General features: G+C 48.9%; 1 protein-coding gene across 1 annotated transcript in view; it reads right to left on the bottom strand.

Moving 5' to 3' along the window:
• Positions 1-2,002: 2,002 nt before the first annotated feature.
• The window catches only part of SRRM4 (serine/arginine repetitive matrix 4), a 149,046-nt gene continuing 138,493 nt past the window's right edge, over positions 2,003-12,555 (bottom strand). The window contains exons 10-13 of the mRNA XM_012650171.1: positions 7,678-7,881; positions 4,952-5,062; positions 4,238-4,378; positions 2,003-2,509 (exon numbers count right to left, since the gene is read on the bottom strand). Coding sequence (XP_012505625.1) covers positions 2,230-2,509; positions 4,238-4,378; positions 4,952-5,062; positions 7,678-7,881 — 736 coding nt within the window. The 3' untranslated portion in view covers positions 2,003-2,229. The remainder of the gene's footprint in view (positions 2,510-4,237; positions 4,379-4,951; positions 5,063-7,677; positions 7,882-12,555) is intronic.

Here is a 12,555-nt window from a genome sequence, read left to right as displayed (position 1 = left end):
CCTCGACACATACATACATACACACACAACCTCTCTGTATAAATAAATAAATAAATAAATACTGCTAATGGAGAGGGAGAGAGAATGAGAGAAAGTCATCACATAAATAAATAAATAAACAGATCAATAAATAAAATAAATAAAAGACTTGCTAGGAGCCCCAGGCAACGTGGTCCCCTAGAGTTGTCTGAATGAAGGCAGTCTCGAACGGGAGGCTCCAATGCCTCTCACAGCTGTCCTGTTGAGGAGGTCTGGTGGCTCCGGAAGCCTCTGTCTCCAGGAAGGGAGACTGGAGTCCAGTCTGGGTTCCTGGGCGGGGAAGAGGGTTATTTACAGTTGTGGTACATGCCCTCTCGGGGCACTGGCCCCTGTCCCAGGCACCTGCCATCTGGCCTTCTGCGGTGACAGCATTGGCATCCATGAGTCTTGGTGGGCGGGGCTTAGGTTGGGGCCAGAGGGCCCCGTGGGGAGGCCAGGTCGTCCACTGCTGCCCTGGGCCGCGTCGCCCCTCTCTCCTGAGGGAGCAAGGGCTTTCTGGAGGGCTGCATGGCAGTCTCTGGCCCCGCGCTGTTAGGATGGGAAACACTGGGTGGGGTAGAGGTCACTGCTTCCAACAACAAGTATTTTTTCCAAATGTTTTCCCTGGGGTGGGAGGGATACAGAATGTTTGGTCCTGCTTCCCCGTAATCCATAGTGTCTGGGAACTGTCCTCTCTTTCTCTCTGGCTCCATGTCCTGTCCTGCTGCTGTTGCCACCACAAACTCGAAACTCACCCATAGGGCTCCGGAAAGCCAGTCAGCTGGTGAGGGGGACGCCGGAGAGTTTATTTTAAGGATCTTATTCCTCACCTCCCTGTTCTCAGCGCCTTCTGCGGATGAAGCAGCTGGTGGTATTTGTGTATCGCAGAGATCAGCTTACCCTCTCTGCCCAGCTCTGGACAGGGGGAAGGTGGGGTGAGGGCGGAAATGAAGGTGGGTCTTTCCCAAGCTGACAAGAAACCTCAGAAGCCAGCAGGAGCCCAAGACATGGGGTGTCCAAGCCCCTCTCCCCTGGGCTCTGGATTTGGGTCTTTCCCCCCAAACCTGAGCTGCTGCGCCCCATCCTGGCAAAATTCCTGAGAGGCAAGGGGAGTAGTTTAGGCTGCAGGGTGGGTGGGTAGGTGCCAGGCTGCCTGGGTAGGATCCAGGGTGTGGCAGTCTGGGCAGTGGGGAGGGGGCCGGCAGGCGCCAACCAGAGGGTAAGGCCAGACTGGCTGGCGCTGGCATCTGGCAGCTGGCCATGGCACTGGGGAATGTTCAGCAGATGGTCCTGTGGAATGAAGTTGGTGCCAGCAAGTGGGGCCGAGGCAAATTTGGGAAGTGGGGGCTCCAGACCAAGCTGTCCTGACTGGTCCACTGTCTCCTTTCTCGGGGGGTTACAGGGCCCCTGTGAACAGCCAAAAGGCATTTTGCGTGAACCATGCAGTGGCCTCTCCATAACGGGGACCTGCCGGGCTCCTCTCCCTCACCATGCAGAGCTACTGGGAGCAGCAGACTGACCCCTTCCTATTTGCTCCTATACTCATCACCAGAGAACCCATGTTCTATCTCCTGACACCCGCCACCAACTCAAATGTCCATGTCCCCTACTCAGGTGTGTCCCTTCTTCTGGGACCCAAGAGTCTTTTAGCCTTTGCTCCGGCCTGTTTGAGGATGTTAAAGGCCTGACCCCTTATCTTGGACCAGAACTGCCCTTGGTCTCCTCTCTCATCTCTCCCCTGATGGGGGTCCATCCACGTGCAGCCATGAGATTGGAGGAGGGGAGGATGAGGGCAGGTGAGGGGGTTACCACTGGCCTCCTGTGATGCGTGCACCCTGCAAGCAGCAGGTGAGAAGAACTGTCTCCCCATTTTCCTGGCCAGGCCCCAACTTTTCAGTCATGGACCCATTGCTTCTTACAAAACCTTGAGGGTTTTTTTTTTTCCTGTGCCACAAGAGGATGGTTCTCTCCGCACGCCCAGTCCTGAGTTGAGCCCCAGAATGGTGCTGGTACAGAGGCTCCTAGCAGCTTGACAAAGGTGGTGAATACCCCGGTACCCTCTTTTCCTCCTCCCCACGAAGGCAGGAAGGATCCGGTCCAGGAGCCCTCAATATCTGTCACTAAGGAGAAGGCAGGGAGGGCAGGTGGTGGGGGAGGCTGGCAGAGCGAGAGGGACCCCCACGGGCAGCAGGCTCAAGGGAAGGCCCTTGCTTAGCGCCTCGTGCTGGAGTAGCTGTCTGCCGAGCTGTAGCTCCGGCTCCGGCTCCGACTCCTGCTCCGGGAGCCCAGGCTGGGGCTGCGGGAGCTAGAGCTGCTGCTAGTGCGGGTCCTGCTCCTGCTCCGGCTGCGGCTCCGGCTGGGGCTCCGGCTCCGGGAGTAGCTGCGGCTGGCCGAGCGGCTGCTGCTGCTGCTGTACCACGAGGAGGCGCTGCTGAGGCTGCCGGACGAAGAGGGGCTGGGCCGGTAGTAGGGGATGGGGCGTTTCCGGGCACTGCAGAGAGCAGAGGGAGGATGCATCAGCCCGGGGAGCCCCAGTCTTGTCCCAGGGAAAGGCAGTAACCTTCCACTTCCCAGTCCCTTAGGAAGAAATACTCCCTTTCCACTTCCCTTGCAGTCCTGAGAACATCAAAGAGAAAATCTCAGCTTAGTGCTAATATACCTTGAAAAATGATCATCTTAGTTTTTTTTTTTTTTTAATTTTTTAAACGAATCAAGCCTGGGGCTCAGAGCCTCCAGCTAGCAACAGAATCTACATCTAAACTTTAACCGTAGTTTTGTTTTGCTATTTTTACTTTTACTAGAACTATCTATTTATGGCAAAAGAGGCTGATTTTCCATTTATTGTACTGCATCAAGTTTCCTTTTGAAATGAATGTATGGACCTCTAAAAAGGGCAGATCTATTTAAGGAAAATTAAGTGAAAAATAGTACAGTTAATAAGCAGACAAGGCCAAAGTGGTCAAGGTGTTTGTGGATGATGAAGTTTGGGAAACACGGAATGGGTTAATCAAGATGGATTGTTTGAGGTTGACCAAGGAAACCAGTTAGGCTTTTGGAAATGCCACTCTGTATCTTGGCCTTCCTCCAAGTTGACCCCAAGGACACCTTGGGTCAAGGCAGTGGGTTTAGGAATTCCCTACAAGCTGAGGCAGGGCGCTCTGCGGGATATTTGAGAAAGGGGGTTCTCTGGAGCACACTCCTGGGGTACATGTTCTTCTTCCTCGTCTAGGTCATCTCCAGGGAGGATGCACTGGGCAGTCAGCACCCCTGTTCCCAGGTGGGTCTCTGGGCTGAGTAGCTGATGCTTGGAGGTCCAGGAGGAGAACCCAACTCAATCTTAGGGCATCGTTCAGCCATTCTCTCAGCGTTCAAGGCCTGAGAAATTGGTTTCCACTTGGGCCTCTCCGCTGGAGCTTTGTTCTGCTGAGACCTTAACCTGTTACAGGAAACTTTCTCCACCTATTCGACTCACTCAGTCAATTACAGTGGCACACAGTGAGGGTGTGCATTTCAGTTCACAAAGCACGCTTGCATCTTTTTGCCCTTTCATTTCATCCTCATGTTACTCCTGGGAGTTATCCCCTCCATTATTTCATGGGTGAGAAAACTGAGGATCCGGGACATAAGAGCCTTTCCGGGGTCACTTGGAAAGCGGCACAGCCACGTTTGCACTCCACACCTAGGACTCTCCCGCTTACCCACCACGGCTCGCTCTAGGGCCTTTTGGCTCCTAAGTAATCCCGTTCGAACTCTGCACACTCGGTTCAGGGTGTAATATACAGAGGTCTATTTAAGCCTGGCATCGGAGAGTCTGGACGGGTCTGAGGGCGAAGGTCTCTCCCCACCCCCAGGCCAAGGCCCCGTCCTGCGCTGTGGCCTCCTTTCCCAGAGCGGACCCCACTTTCTCCCCAGCCCCGCCCTGGCTCAACCGCACCCCCGCACTCCGGCCACACCCGGGCCCCTCCAGTTTCCCCAGGCTGGCCCCGCCCACTTCTTGCAGGCCGGGCAGGTTGGGCCGGGAAGTCGACTCAGCCCTGAGGCTTGGACAGAAGCTTAATTTCAGTGGTTGGGGGTGGGAAGGTTGTCCCCGAGCTCCCATAGTCCTGAAGTCCCAACCCCAGGGAGGCCTGGGGCGAGCCTGGGGCCTGAACGGGTAGGAATGGGAGTGGGGACGAAGGCGAAGGTGGGTCCCCCCCTCTCCTCTGGCTTGTTATCCCACCTTGTTATCCTCCGCGCCTCCAGGTGGCTCGGGGAGTCTCTCCGGCGCTTCCTCATGGGCGAGTAGGACCGACGTCTCCGACGCGCTCGCTCGCGCTCCCGCTGCTGCGAGTCCTTCTCGGTGTACTTGGGGTCCCGCTCCCTGAAGGGGCGTGCGGGGTTACTGGGGAGCTGGGGCGGGGCCAGGTTTTCTGTGCGAGCGTGTGTGTGAGACGGGGGTACTCGCTTCCTCTCCTTACCGCCCCACTAGGGCAGGGGATGGGGGTGCGCGGCCGGGAGGACAGCGGGGCCGTGGGACGAGTCGCGGGGTGAGTACCGTGGGGCGGGAGCGGGGCGCGTGCAGGGGTGTCAGCCTTTGCGGGTGGGCATCTCAGCGCTGCAGGTGCTGCAGGGGCGAGGATGCGAATGTTACGCGGGCCCTGGTGCGCGGGTAAGAATTGGGGGCTCTGCGTATAGGGATGCAGGGTAGAGGCTGAGGGCCGAGGATGTAAGTTCTGGGGTGTGGCTGTCGGGGTGCTTGAGCTGGGGACATGAGGACACAAGGGTACGTTTGGTGCTTCGCTGCCACTCCTGATTGGACTAAGGGATTTGCAAGAATGCTGAGGCAGGGCGAGACTTAACAGGAAGACTATCCAAGGGGCGGGACAGGGAGGCGGAGACAGAGAGGAGGATCAGAACAAAGGGGCGGGGCCTGGCCTGGGGGCGGGGCCGGTACCTGCTGGGGCTGTAGCGGGAGTAGCTGGGGCTGCGGCGCGATCGAGAGCTTCTGCTGGGCGGGCTCCTCTTGCCAGACTTGGAGGAGTAGCTGGGAGAGCGGGAGTAGGACCTGCGGGAGAGGTAACAGCCTCTGAGGAGCCTGCAGAGTTTCCTCCTGAGTTGTCCTGGACTTCTACAACTATATTCAGCTAGTCCGCAGGCGGCGACCTTTTTCTTTTCTGGAGGCCAGTCGTATGAACCGGGCCCTTACTAGAGAATGAAATCCCCTCCCCTCTGGGTGGTTAATATTAATAATAATACTGACAACTCCCTCTTATCGAGTGCTGATTATCCTGGCCACTTACTAGCTGTGCAACCTTGGGCAGGTGATTTCACTTCTCTGGTCCTCTGTTTTCTCATTTGTAAGATGCATGTAATAACAGTACTCACCCTATACAGCTGCAAATTAAATGAGTAAATTAGGGTAAGTCACTTAGCATGTTGGCACGTATGCTAAGTGCCAATTAGCCAGCACATGGGAATTGTTAGCTGTCACTATTATGTTTTTTATTATGTGCCATACATTGAATTAATAGCTTGTGTGCATTATCTCATTTAATCTTCAACATATCCTAGGGTTAGGTACTATTATCAATCCCATTTTACAGTTAGGGAAACAGAGGTACAGAGATGGTAGAGGATATGAACTCACATCTGTTTGCCTCTACAGCAACTTGAATTCAGGTGTGTTTGGCTCCAAAGTGCTCTTGACTTCTGTAGATTATATTGTTGTGAATCCAAATGACTAATTGCTGTGCTACTTCCAGTCTCCTTCCCTCTCTGCCAATGCCTTTCACTTTTAGAGAGTATTATGGGGAAGGAATAGCTTTTCCAACCTCAGTGCCCTGGGATAGTGTCCAGCTATAGCCCCTGGAAAATTCGCTTTTGCCAACTTGCTCTTTGGCTGTGCATTAAGAGATATTATAAGAAAGAGTCCACATGAAACATACTTTTGGACACTTTGAAAGGATCTGTCAGGCATTTCCATTGACTATACCGTATGGTGTCCCTTTTCTGTGGAGCCCTCTAAGTTATTTTTCATAGACTTAAAAAAAATCAGAAATAGTTGCTTTTCCAAACAACTGGTTCAATTCCTTTTTGTTAATAATGTAACAATTAATGGAGCAATATTCCTCTTTGTTTGCTAGGGAGCTCAGAGTCACATTTGCCACCCACCCTCATAGCAGCTACACAGAATGATAGGGTATACCTTTTGGGACTAAACCTTGCTCCTGACTTAATTTTATATTTCTCTCCTTAATTTTACTTTTAGCCTAATTTGCTCTTCTATTTATATCACCCTGTCATGTTGAATATTTTTGTCAGTGGCTTTGCCTCCTTTTTTGGAATGGACTGGTCTTGAAATAACCAACTAAGTAAGCAACTTTTTTTTATTATATTGTTACAAAAGAGGAGTGGTCAGGCTGCTGCTGGGAATTTCTGTTTGCAGAGGGAAGCTGGGCTCCATGAAACCATGGGTTGATTAGTTTGGATGGAATCTTCCAATTCCTGAGATCTCATCTGTACACTCTACTGTATCATTATTCCACATGAGAAATAAATCAAGCAATTACCAGTGGTTATTGAAATTGGGTGTAAGAATGCAAAGTGGTTATAATTCTTCTTTTCCTTGTGTCCACATCCTCTGCAATGTGACTTTGCAGTTCCTCCCACGAAGAGGAGCATCCTGGTGAGGTGCAGTGGCTCATGTCTATAATCCTAGCACTCTGGGAGGTCAAAGAGGGAGGATTGTTTGAGCTCAGGAGTTAAAGACCAGCCTGAGCCAAGAGCAAGACCCTGTCTCTACTTAAAATAGAAAAATTATCTGGGATGAACTCCTGTAGTCCCTCAGTGGGAGGCTCAGGTAGGAGGATCACTTGAGCCCAGGAGTTTGAGGTTGCTGTGAGCTACGATGACACCACTGCACTCTACCTGCAGGGACAGAGCAAGACTCTGTCTTAAAAAAAAAAAAGAGGAGCATCCTTGCATCTGGATTGGTCTTGTGACTCTCTATGGCTAATTACAATGGCAGAAGGGATGTCATGTCACTTCCAAGCCTGGGACTCAGGAAGCCTTGAACACTACTGCTCTCTCTTTCTCAGAACCCTGCCATGTAAACAAACCCAAAAAGGCTTGTTGGAGGATGAGAGACCACATGGAGCAGAGATCAATCAGCTGGGGTCATTCACACCAGCCAGCCCCTGGTCAACAACCCATCAGCTGATCAAGGGCACATGGAGGAGCCCAAAGAGATCAGAAGAACCACCCAGCTGAGCCCAGCCCAATTGCTGATGCACAGAATCAGAAACTAAGTAAGCATTTGTTGTTTTAAGGATGCTAAGTTTGGGGATACATTTTTTTATGCAGCAGAAGTTAACTGATACACATTAGCTCATTCTTGTAACAATAGTAGCAAAAATAACCAATATTTGTTGTGTGCCAAGTACTTCTCTATGTGCTGTTTATTCCCCAGGACAATCCTTTTGGGTAAGTATTGTTATTGTTTTCATTTTTCAGATGAAGAAACTGAGGCTCAGAGAGATTAATTGACTTTCCCAAGGTCACCAGCTAGTAATGGGTATTCAAACTAAGTCTTCTCCCTATGGATCAAAGGACATTTCCAGGTACCTTAGTTAACTCCTTAAGGGGGAAGGTGCTGCAGAGCAAAGTCAAAATCACACTCACCTTTTTTCAGAGGAGATGGATCGGCTCCGGGTGTACCTCGGAGAGGTCCTGGGATTTGGAGATCGGGAGGAGTGACTGGAGGATCGGGTGCTGGCATAGGAGGAGCTACGGGAGCACTCTTTCATGGGGGAGCTCTGGGCTGTGGGTGGGACCAAACCGGACTTCTTCACTTCAGCACATTCCAGACACGGTGACTGGAATCCTCTGCAGGAGAGAGAATGTTTGTTAGCACCAGACTGCTGGCTACTCTGGGGGCATCTTGAGCTAATACTCACCTCCCTGTCTTTGCCTAGGCTGTGGTGTTCTCACAGAACCCTGCTTCCACCTTTGCACATCCTACTACCTCTGGAAAGACATCCCAGGCCACATATGTTAGAGGAATAGAGATGGAAGAGACCTTAAAAGTAAATGATGCAGTTCAGCATTTCCCCAAGTATGGGACACATACCATAGGGGCCACTTCAGAGTATTTTAGGAGGTCACTGGGCATGGACATGGTGCTAAATAACATCGAATCACATGGTGGGAGATGTATTGCCTTTCTAATCTTCTCCCATCCTTCTGATTACATTAATGAGAAAGTCCCTGTTGGGTGCTAGTGGGTTTTTAACACCTCTCTAACACTTTGTAATCTCCCCAAGAGAGAAAAGACCTCAGACTCAGAGCCCTGGGCATGAAACTGTAACTAACTAGAATTAAATACATTGTTGCATTTAGAAGGTACCTTCTATTTAGGACAAGTAATACTCATTTTCTATTTCAGATAGTATCATGTTTCCTTTAAGTTTATAGCTATTTATCTATCTATCATAAGTTTATTAAAGTAAATGAGAGTACCAGCAGTACATGGACATGGTAAAAATCAAGAAGATAACCTGTACTTGGTTTAAGCTTGGGGAACTTTGGTGTAACCCATTTTGCAGATGGAGGAATTGAGACCCACACAAAGGTGGAGTCTTATTCAGAATCACCCTAAGGACTAGGTCCTGTCTTCTGTATTTTCTCCCTGCCTAGGGCCATGCTGGACTTCTGTTAGGTTCTCAGTAAAGACGTGGTCATTTGGATTGGGCCAAGAGTCAAGTTCAAATCACATTAATATGGCTTTCAAGGGTCACTAAGACCAGCCCCTTCTCACCTCTCCAATCTCAGCTCCTGCCATTTTCCTCTCTTGATTCCAGGCATAATAGACTACTTGTTCCTCCTGGCACATCCCTATTCGCTCCCTTGTCTTCAGGCCTTAGAATGTTCTGGCTCTCTGCAACCCTCTCCTTTCCCCTCTTCATCTGGCAACTCCTACTCTGGCTTTAGTTTGACCTCAGATTTTCTGGAAAGCCTTCCTTGACACCTGCCCCTCAAACCCTGGAGTCTGGGTTGGGCGATCTCCAATGTGAACCATAGACCCTGGCCCCTATATGTCTCACTGTCTTTTTCTCATTGTCTTTTTCTGCCCCAGACATTGAGCTCCTTGGGGACAGGACGCATGTCTCTCTGGACACTGTATTCTAGCACCTAGCACAGGGCTTGTACATATATCTTAGATACTCAGTTAGTAGCTGTGGTTTGAACATTTCGAACCTCTTCAGTATCCTGGGCACTTCAAAGCATCATTTCATTTAGTCTCCTCAAGAACCTTATGAGGCAGGCACTATTATTATCCCCAATTTACAGAGAAGACTCAGAAGGGTTAGTTACTTGCCGAAGGCCACCTAGAGTCCCAAAGCCTGATCTGTCCAGCTCCAAAGCCCACGCCCCTGCCACCTTGCCAGCTCTCTGTCTTCAGTGTCTTTGGTTCCCCTGATTTAGAGCTGATGTCTCTTCTACTCAGCCCATATTTATTGAGCTCTGTCCTCATAACTGGCATGACACAAACAGCTATGGATTTAACCATCATTTATATTTCACAGTGAAAGGCTGGGTCTAAATTATTAAATTCGGCTGCCCGTGTAAATTGAATTAAGCTGTTAGATGTCTGTCGGGCTTTACTTCCAGTTCTGGAGACAAATCTGTATTTGAATCCTGGTGCCGTCATTTATTAACTGAGTTTGTGAACCACTCTGAGCCTCAGTTTCCCCATAAGTTACAAAAGGGTTATAAGAGTACCCATCCCATAAAGGTTTTTTTTTTTTTTTTTTGAGACAGAGTCTCACTCTTTTGCCCGGGCTAGAGTGAGTGCCGTGGCGTCAGCCTAGCTCACAGCAACCTCAGACTCCTGGGCTCAAGTGATCCCTCTGCCTCAGCCTCCCGAGTAGCTGGGATTACAGGCATGTGCCACCATGCCCGGCTAATTTTTTCTATATAGTTTTAGTTGTCCAATTAATTTCTTTCTATTTTTAGTAGAGACGGGGTCTCGCTCTTGCTCAGGCTGGTTTCGAACTCCTGAGCTCAAACAATCTGCCCGCCTCGGCCTCCCAGAGTGCTAGGATTACAGGCGTGAGCCACCACGCCCGGCCCCCGTAAAGGTTTTATGAGGAACTAAGGAAGATTATTTATGGAAAGCATTTGGCATAGTACCTAGTCTGTGGTTAGGGCTCAATGAATATTAGCTGCTGTTATTATTGTAGTTATTATAGCTATTCTCGATTTTTCCTGCATAATAGCATTGCAGTATATCAGTAGACATGTGACCTCCTTCTCTCTTCTGGGAACTTCACTGCCTGTTCTTGGAGACATTGACATTTGCTCTGGCCCAGCTCTGGCTCCCAGCCTAGCTGGGGTATGAGCTGAGGCCAGGGATGTCCTGGGGAAGGACAGAGGCCAGGTCTGTGCATGGATGCCAAGCTGTTTGTCCAGGACTGAAGTGGGTACTGTGTTAGGGACAGAGGGTGCTCTGTCCTTGAAGAAGCTGTTCACTGCTTCAGTGCGAAAGCTTCGGTCATCTTTTGAAAATTTTGGCCACTTTGAACAAAGGCAGACTCCCACCCCCAGAAGGAAGAAAACCCCAGTGTTAGCACGGTGGAGTGCACCAGCAAAGCTTCCCAGCCCCCCCACATCTGTGCCTCTGTGCTATCAATTATAACCTCCTGGGGGGAAAGACCATTCCATTTTTATGTCCTCAGCACCAAGCCGAGTGTCTGGCATATAGGAAGCGCCTGATAACAAGTTGAGGAATAAATAACTAAATGAATGGTACAGATGAAGTGATCAGTAAATTTTAGTAGCTATTATGCTGACAGTACCCTTAGTGATTAGCATTTTGTTGTGATTTCTTGAGCGAGAAAGTAAGGGGGTGATGAAGTAGGAGAATTACAACTGGCTCATAAGCTACTGCATGGAAGTGTTTTCTGCAGGAAAACTGCATCTAGCAAATGTGTTAAGATGGAAAAAATTGAGAAGTCTCAATGTTCTACGATAGGTTGATCTCCCTTTCCCTAAAATTATACTATGGTGTGTGTGTGTGTGTGTGTGTGTGTGTGTATGCACACATATATAAAATAAACTTCATTTTTAGAGCAGTTTATGTTTTATAACAAAATTGAGCAGAAGGTACAGAGATTTCCCAAATATACCCCTTCCCCCACATGCGTCCCTTTCCCTAAAATTATACTATGGTGTGTGTGTGTGTGTGTGTGTGTGTGTGTGTGTGTATGCACACATATATAAAATAAACTTCATTTTTAGAGCAGTTTATGTTTCACGGCGCAATTGAATGGCAAGTACAGGCAGTGCCCATACTTGTTCTGCCCCCAAGCACGACGTCCTCCCCTACCAACAACACCCCCACCAGAGTGGTACATATGTTACAGTCGGTGAACCTACACTGACACATCACCAAGTCTATAAAGTTTACATTAGAGTTCACTCTCAGCATTGTACATTCTGCGAGTTTAGACAAATGCATAATGATAATTACCCACCGTGTCGTATCATACAAAGTAGTTTCGCTGCCCTAAAAATCCTCTGTGTTCTTCCTATTCAACCCTCTCTCCCGCCAACCCCTAGGAACCACTTATCTTTTTACTTGCTCCATAGTTTTGCCTTTTCTAGAATGTCATATAGTTGGAATCATATTATATATAGCCTTTTCAGATGGGCTTCTTTCACTTAGAAATATGCGTTTAAGTTTCCTTTACATCTTTACATGGCTTGATAGCTCCTTTCTTTTTAGCCCTGAATAATCTTCCATTGTCTGAACACACCACAGTTTATTTATCCATTCACCTACTACAGGGTGTCCTGGCTGCTTCCAAGTTTTGGCAATTATGACTAAAGCTGCTATAAACATCCACATGGAGGTTTTTGTGTGGATATAAGTTTTCAGTTTATTTAGATAAATACTGTGGTATGTTTTTAAATGACAGTGACTTAAAATGAATTTAATGTTAGACTTTCTCCTATAATTCTTGGTAAAATGGACATCTGTTTTTGCCTGCCCAACCTCCGTCTCTCCCAATATCAATAACCAGTCTTTTCCTGCAGAGGAATGTGAGAAGGTTATCATTCTTTCCCAATGGTGGCATGTGACACATTCTGGCCAAGAGCACAGCATTCCCTGAGCCAGAGTGATTGGTCCAGGGCTGAGAAAATGACCTAAGCTGAGCCAAGCAGAACCAATAAGCACCTGTCCTGGGATTTTGCCGAAATATTGGAGAAAGAAGCATCATTCTTCCATTGTCTGGCTAAACTGATAGATTGTTAGCTGTTTCGCATATTTGTCAATATTTTGGGAGGTTCTGTTTGAGAATAAGGCCAGTAGAGTGGGGAGGCTGACTAAGCAATATAATGGGAAAGACATATTCCCAATGACATATTTTTGAGCCCCTGGATCCAGCTGTACCTGAAGCTAGTACCCCTGGATTAAAAACAAACAAACAAACAAAAACATTAAGCTGGTTTGAGTTGAGTTTTCTCTCTTTTGCAAATCAAAGACTCCTGGGAGGT

The sequence above is a fragment of the Propithecus coquereli genome, unplaced genomic scaffold (assembly GCF_000956105.1).
Source record: "Propithecus coquereli isolate 6110/MARCELLA unplaced genomic scaffold, Pcoq_1.0 Scaffold314, whole genome shotgun sequence".
Taxonomy (NCBI): domain Eukaryota; kingdom Metazoa; phylum Chordata; class Mammalia; order Primates; family Indriidae; genus Propithecus; species Propithecus coquereli.
The sequence above is the reverse complement of the archived record's forward strand: the minus strand, read 5'-3'. Positions and strand labels throughout refer to the sequence as shown.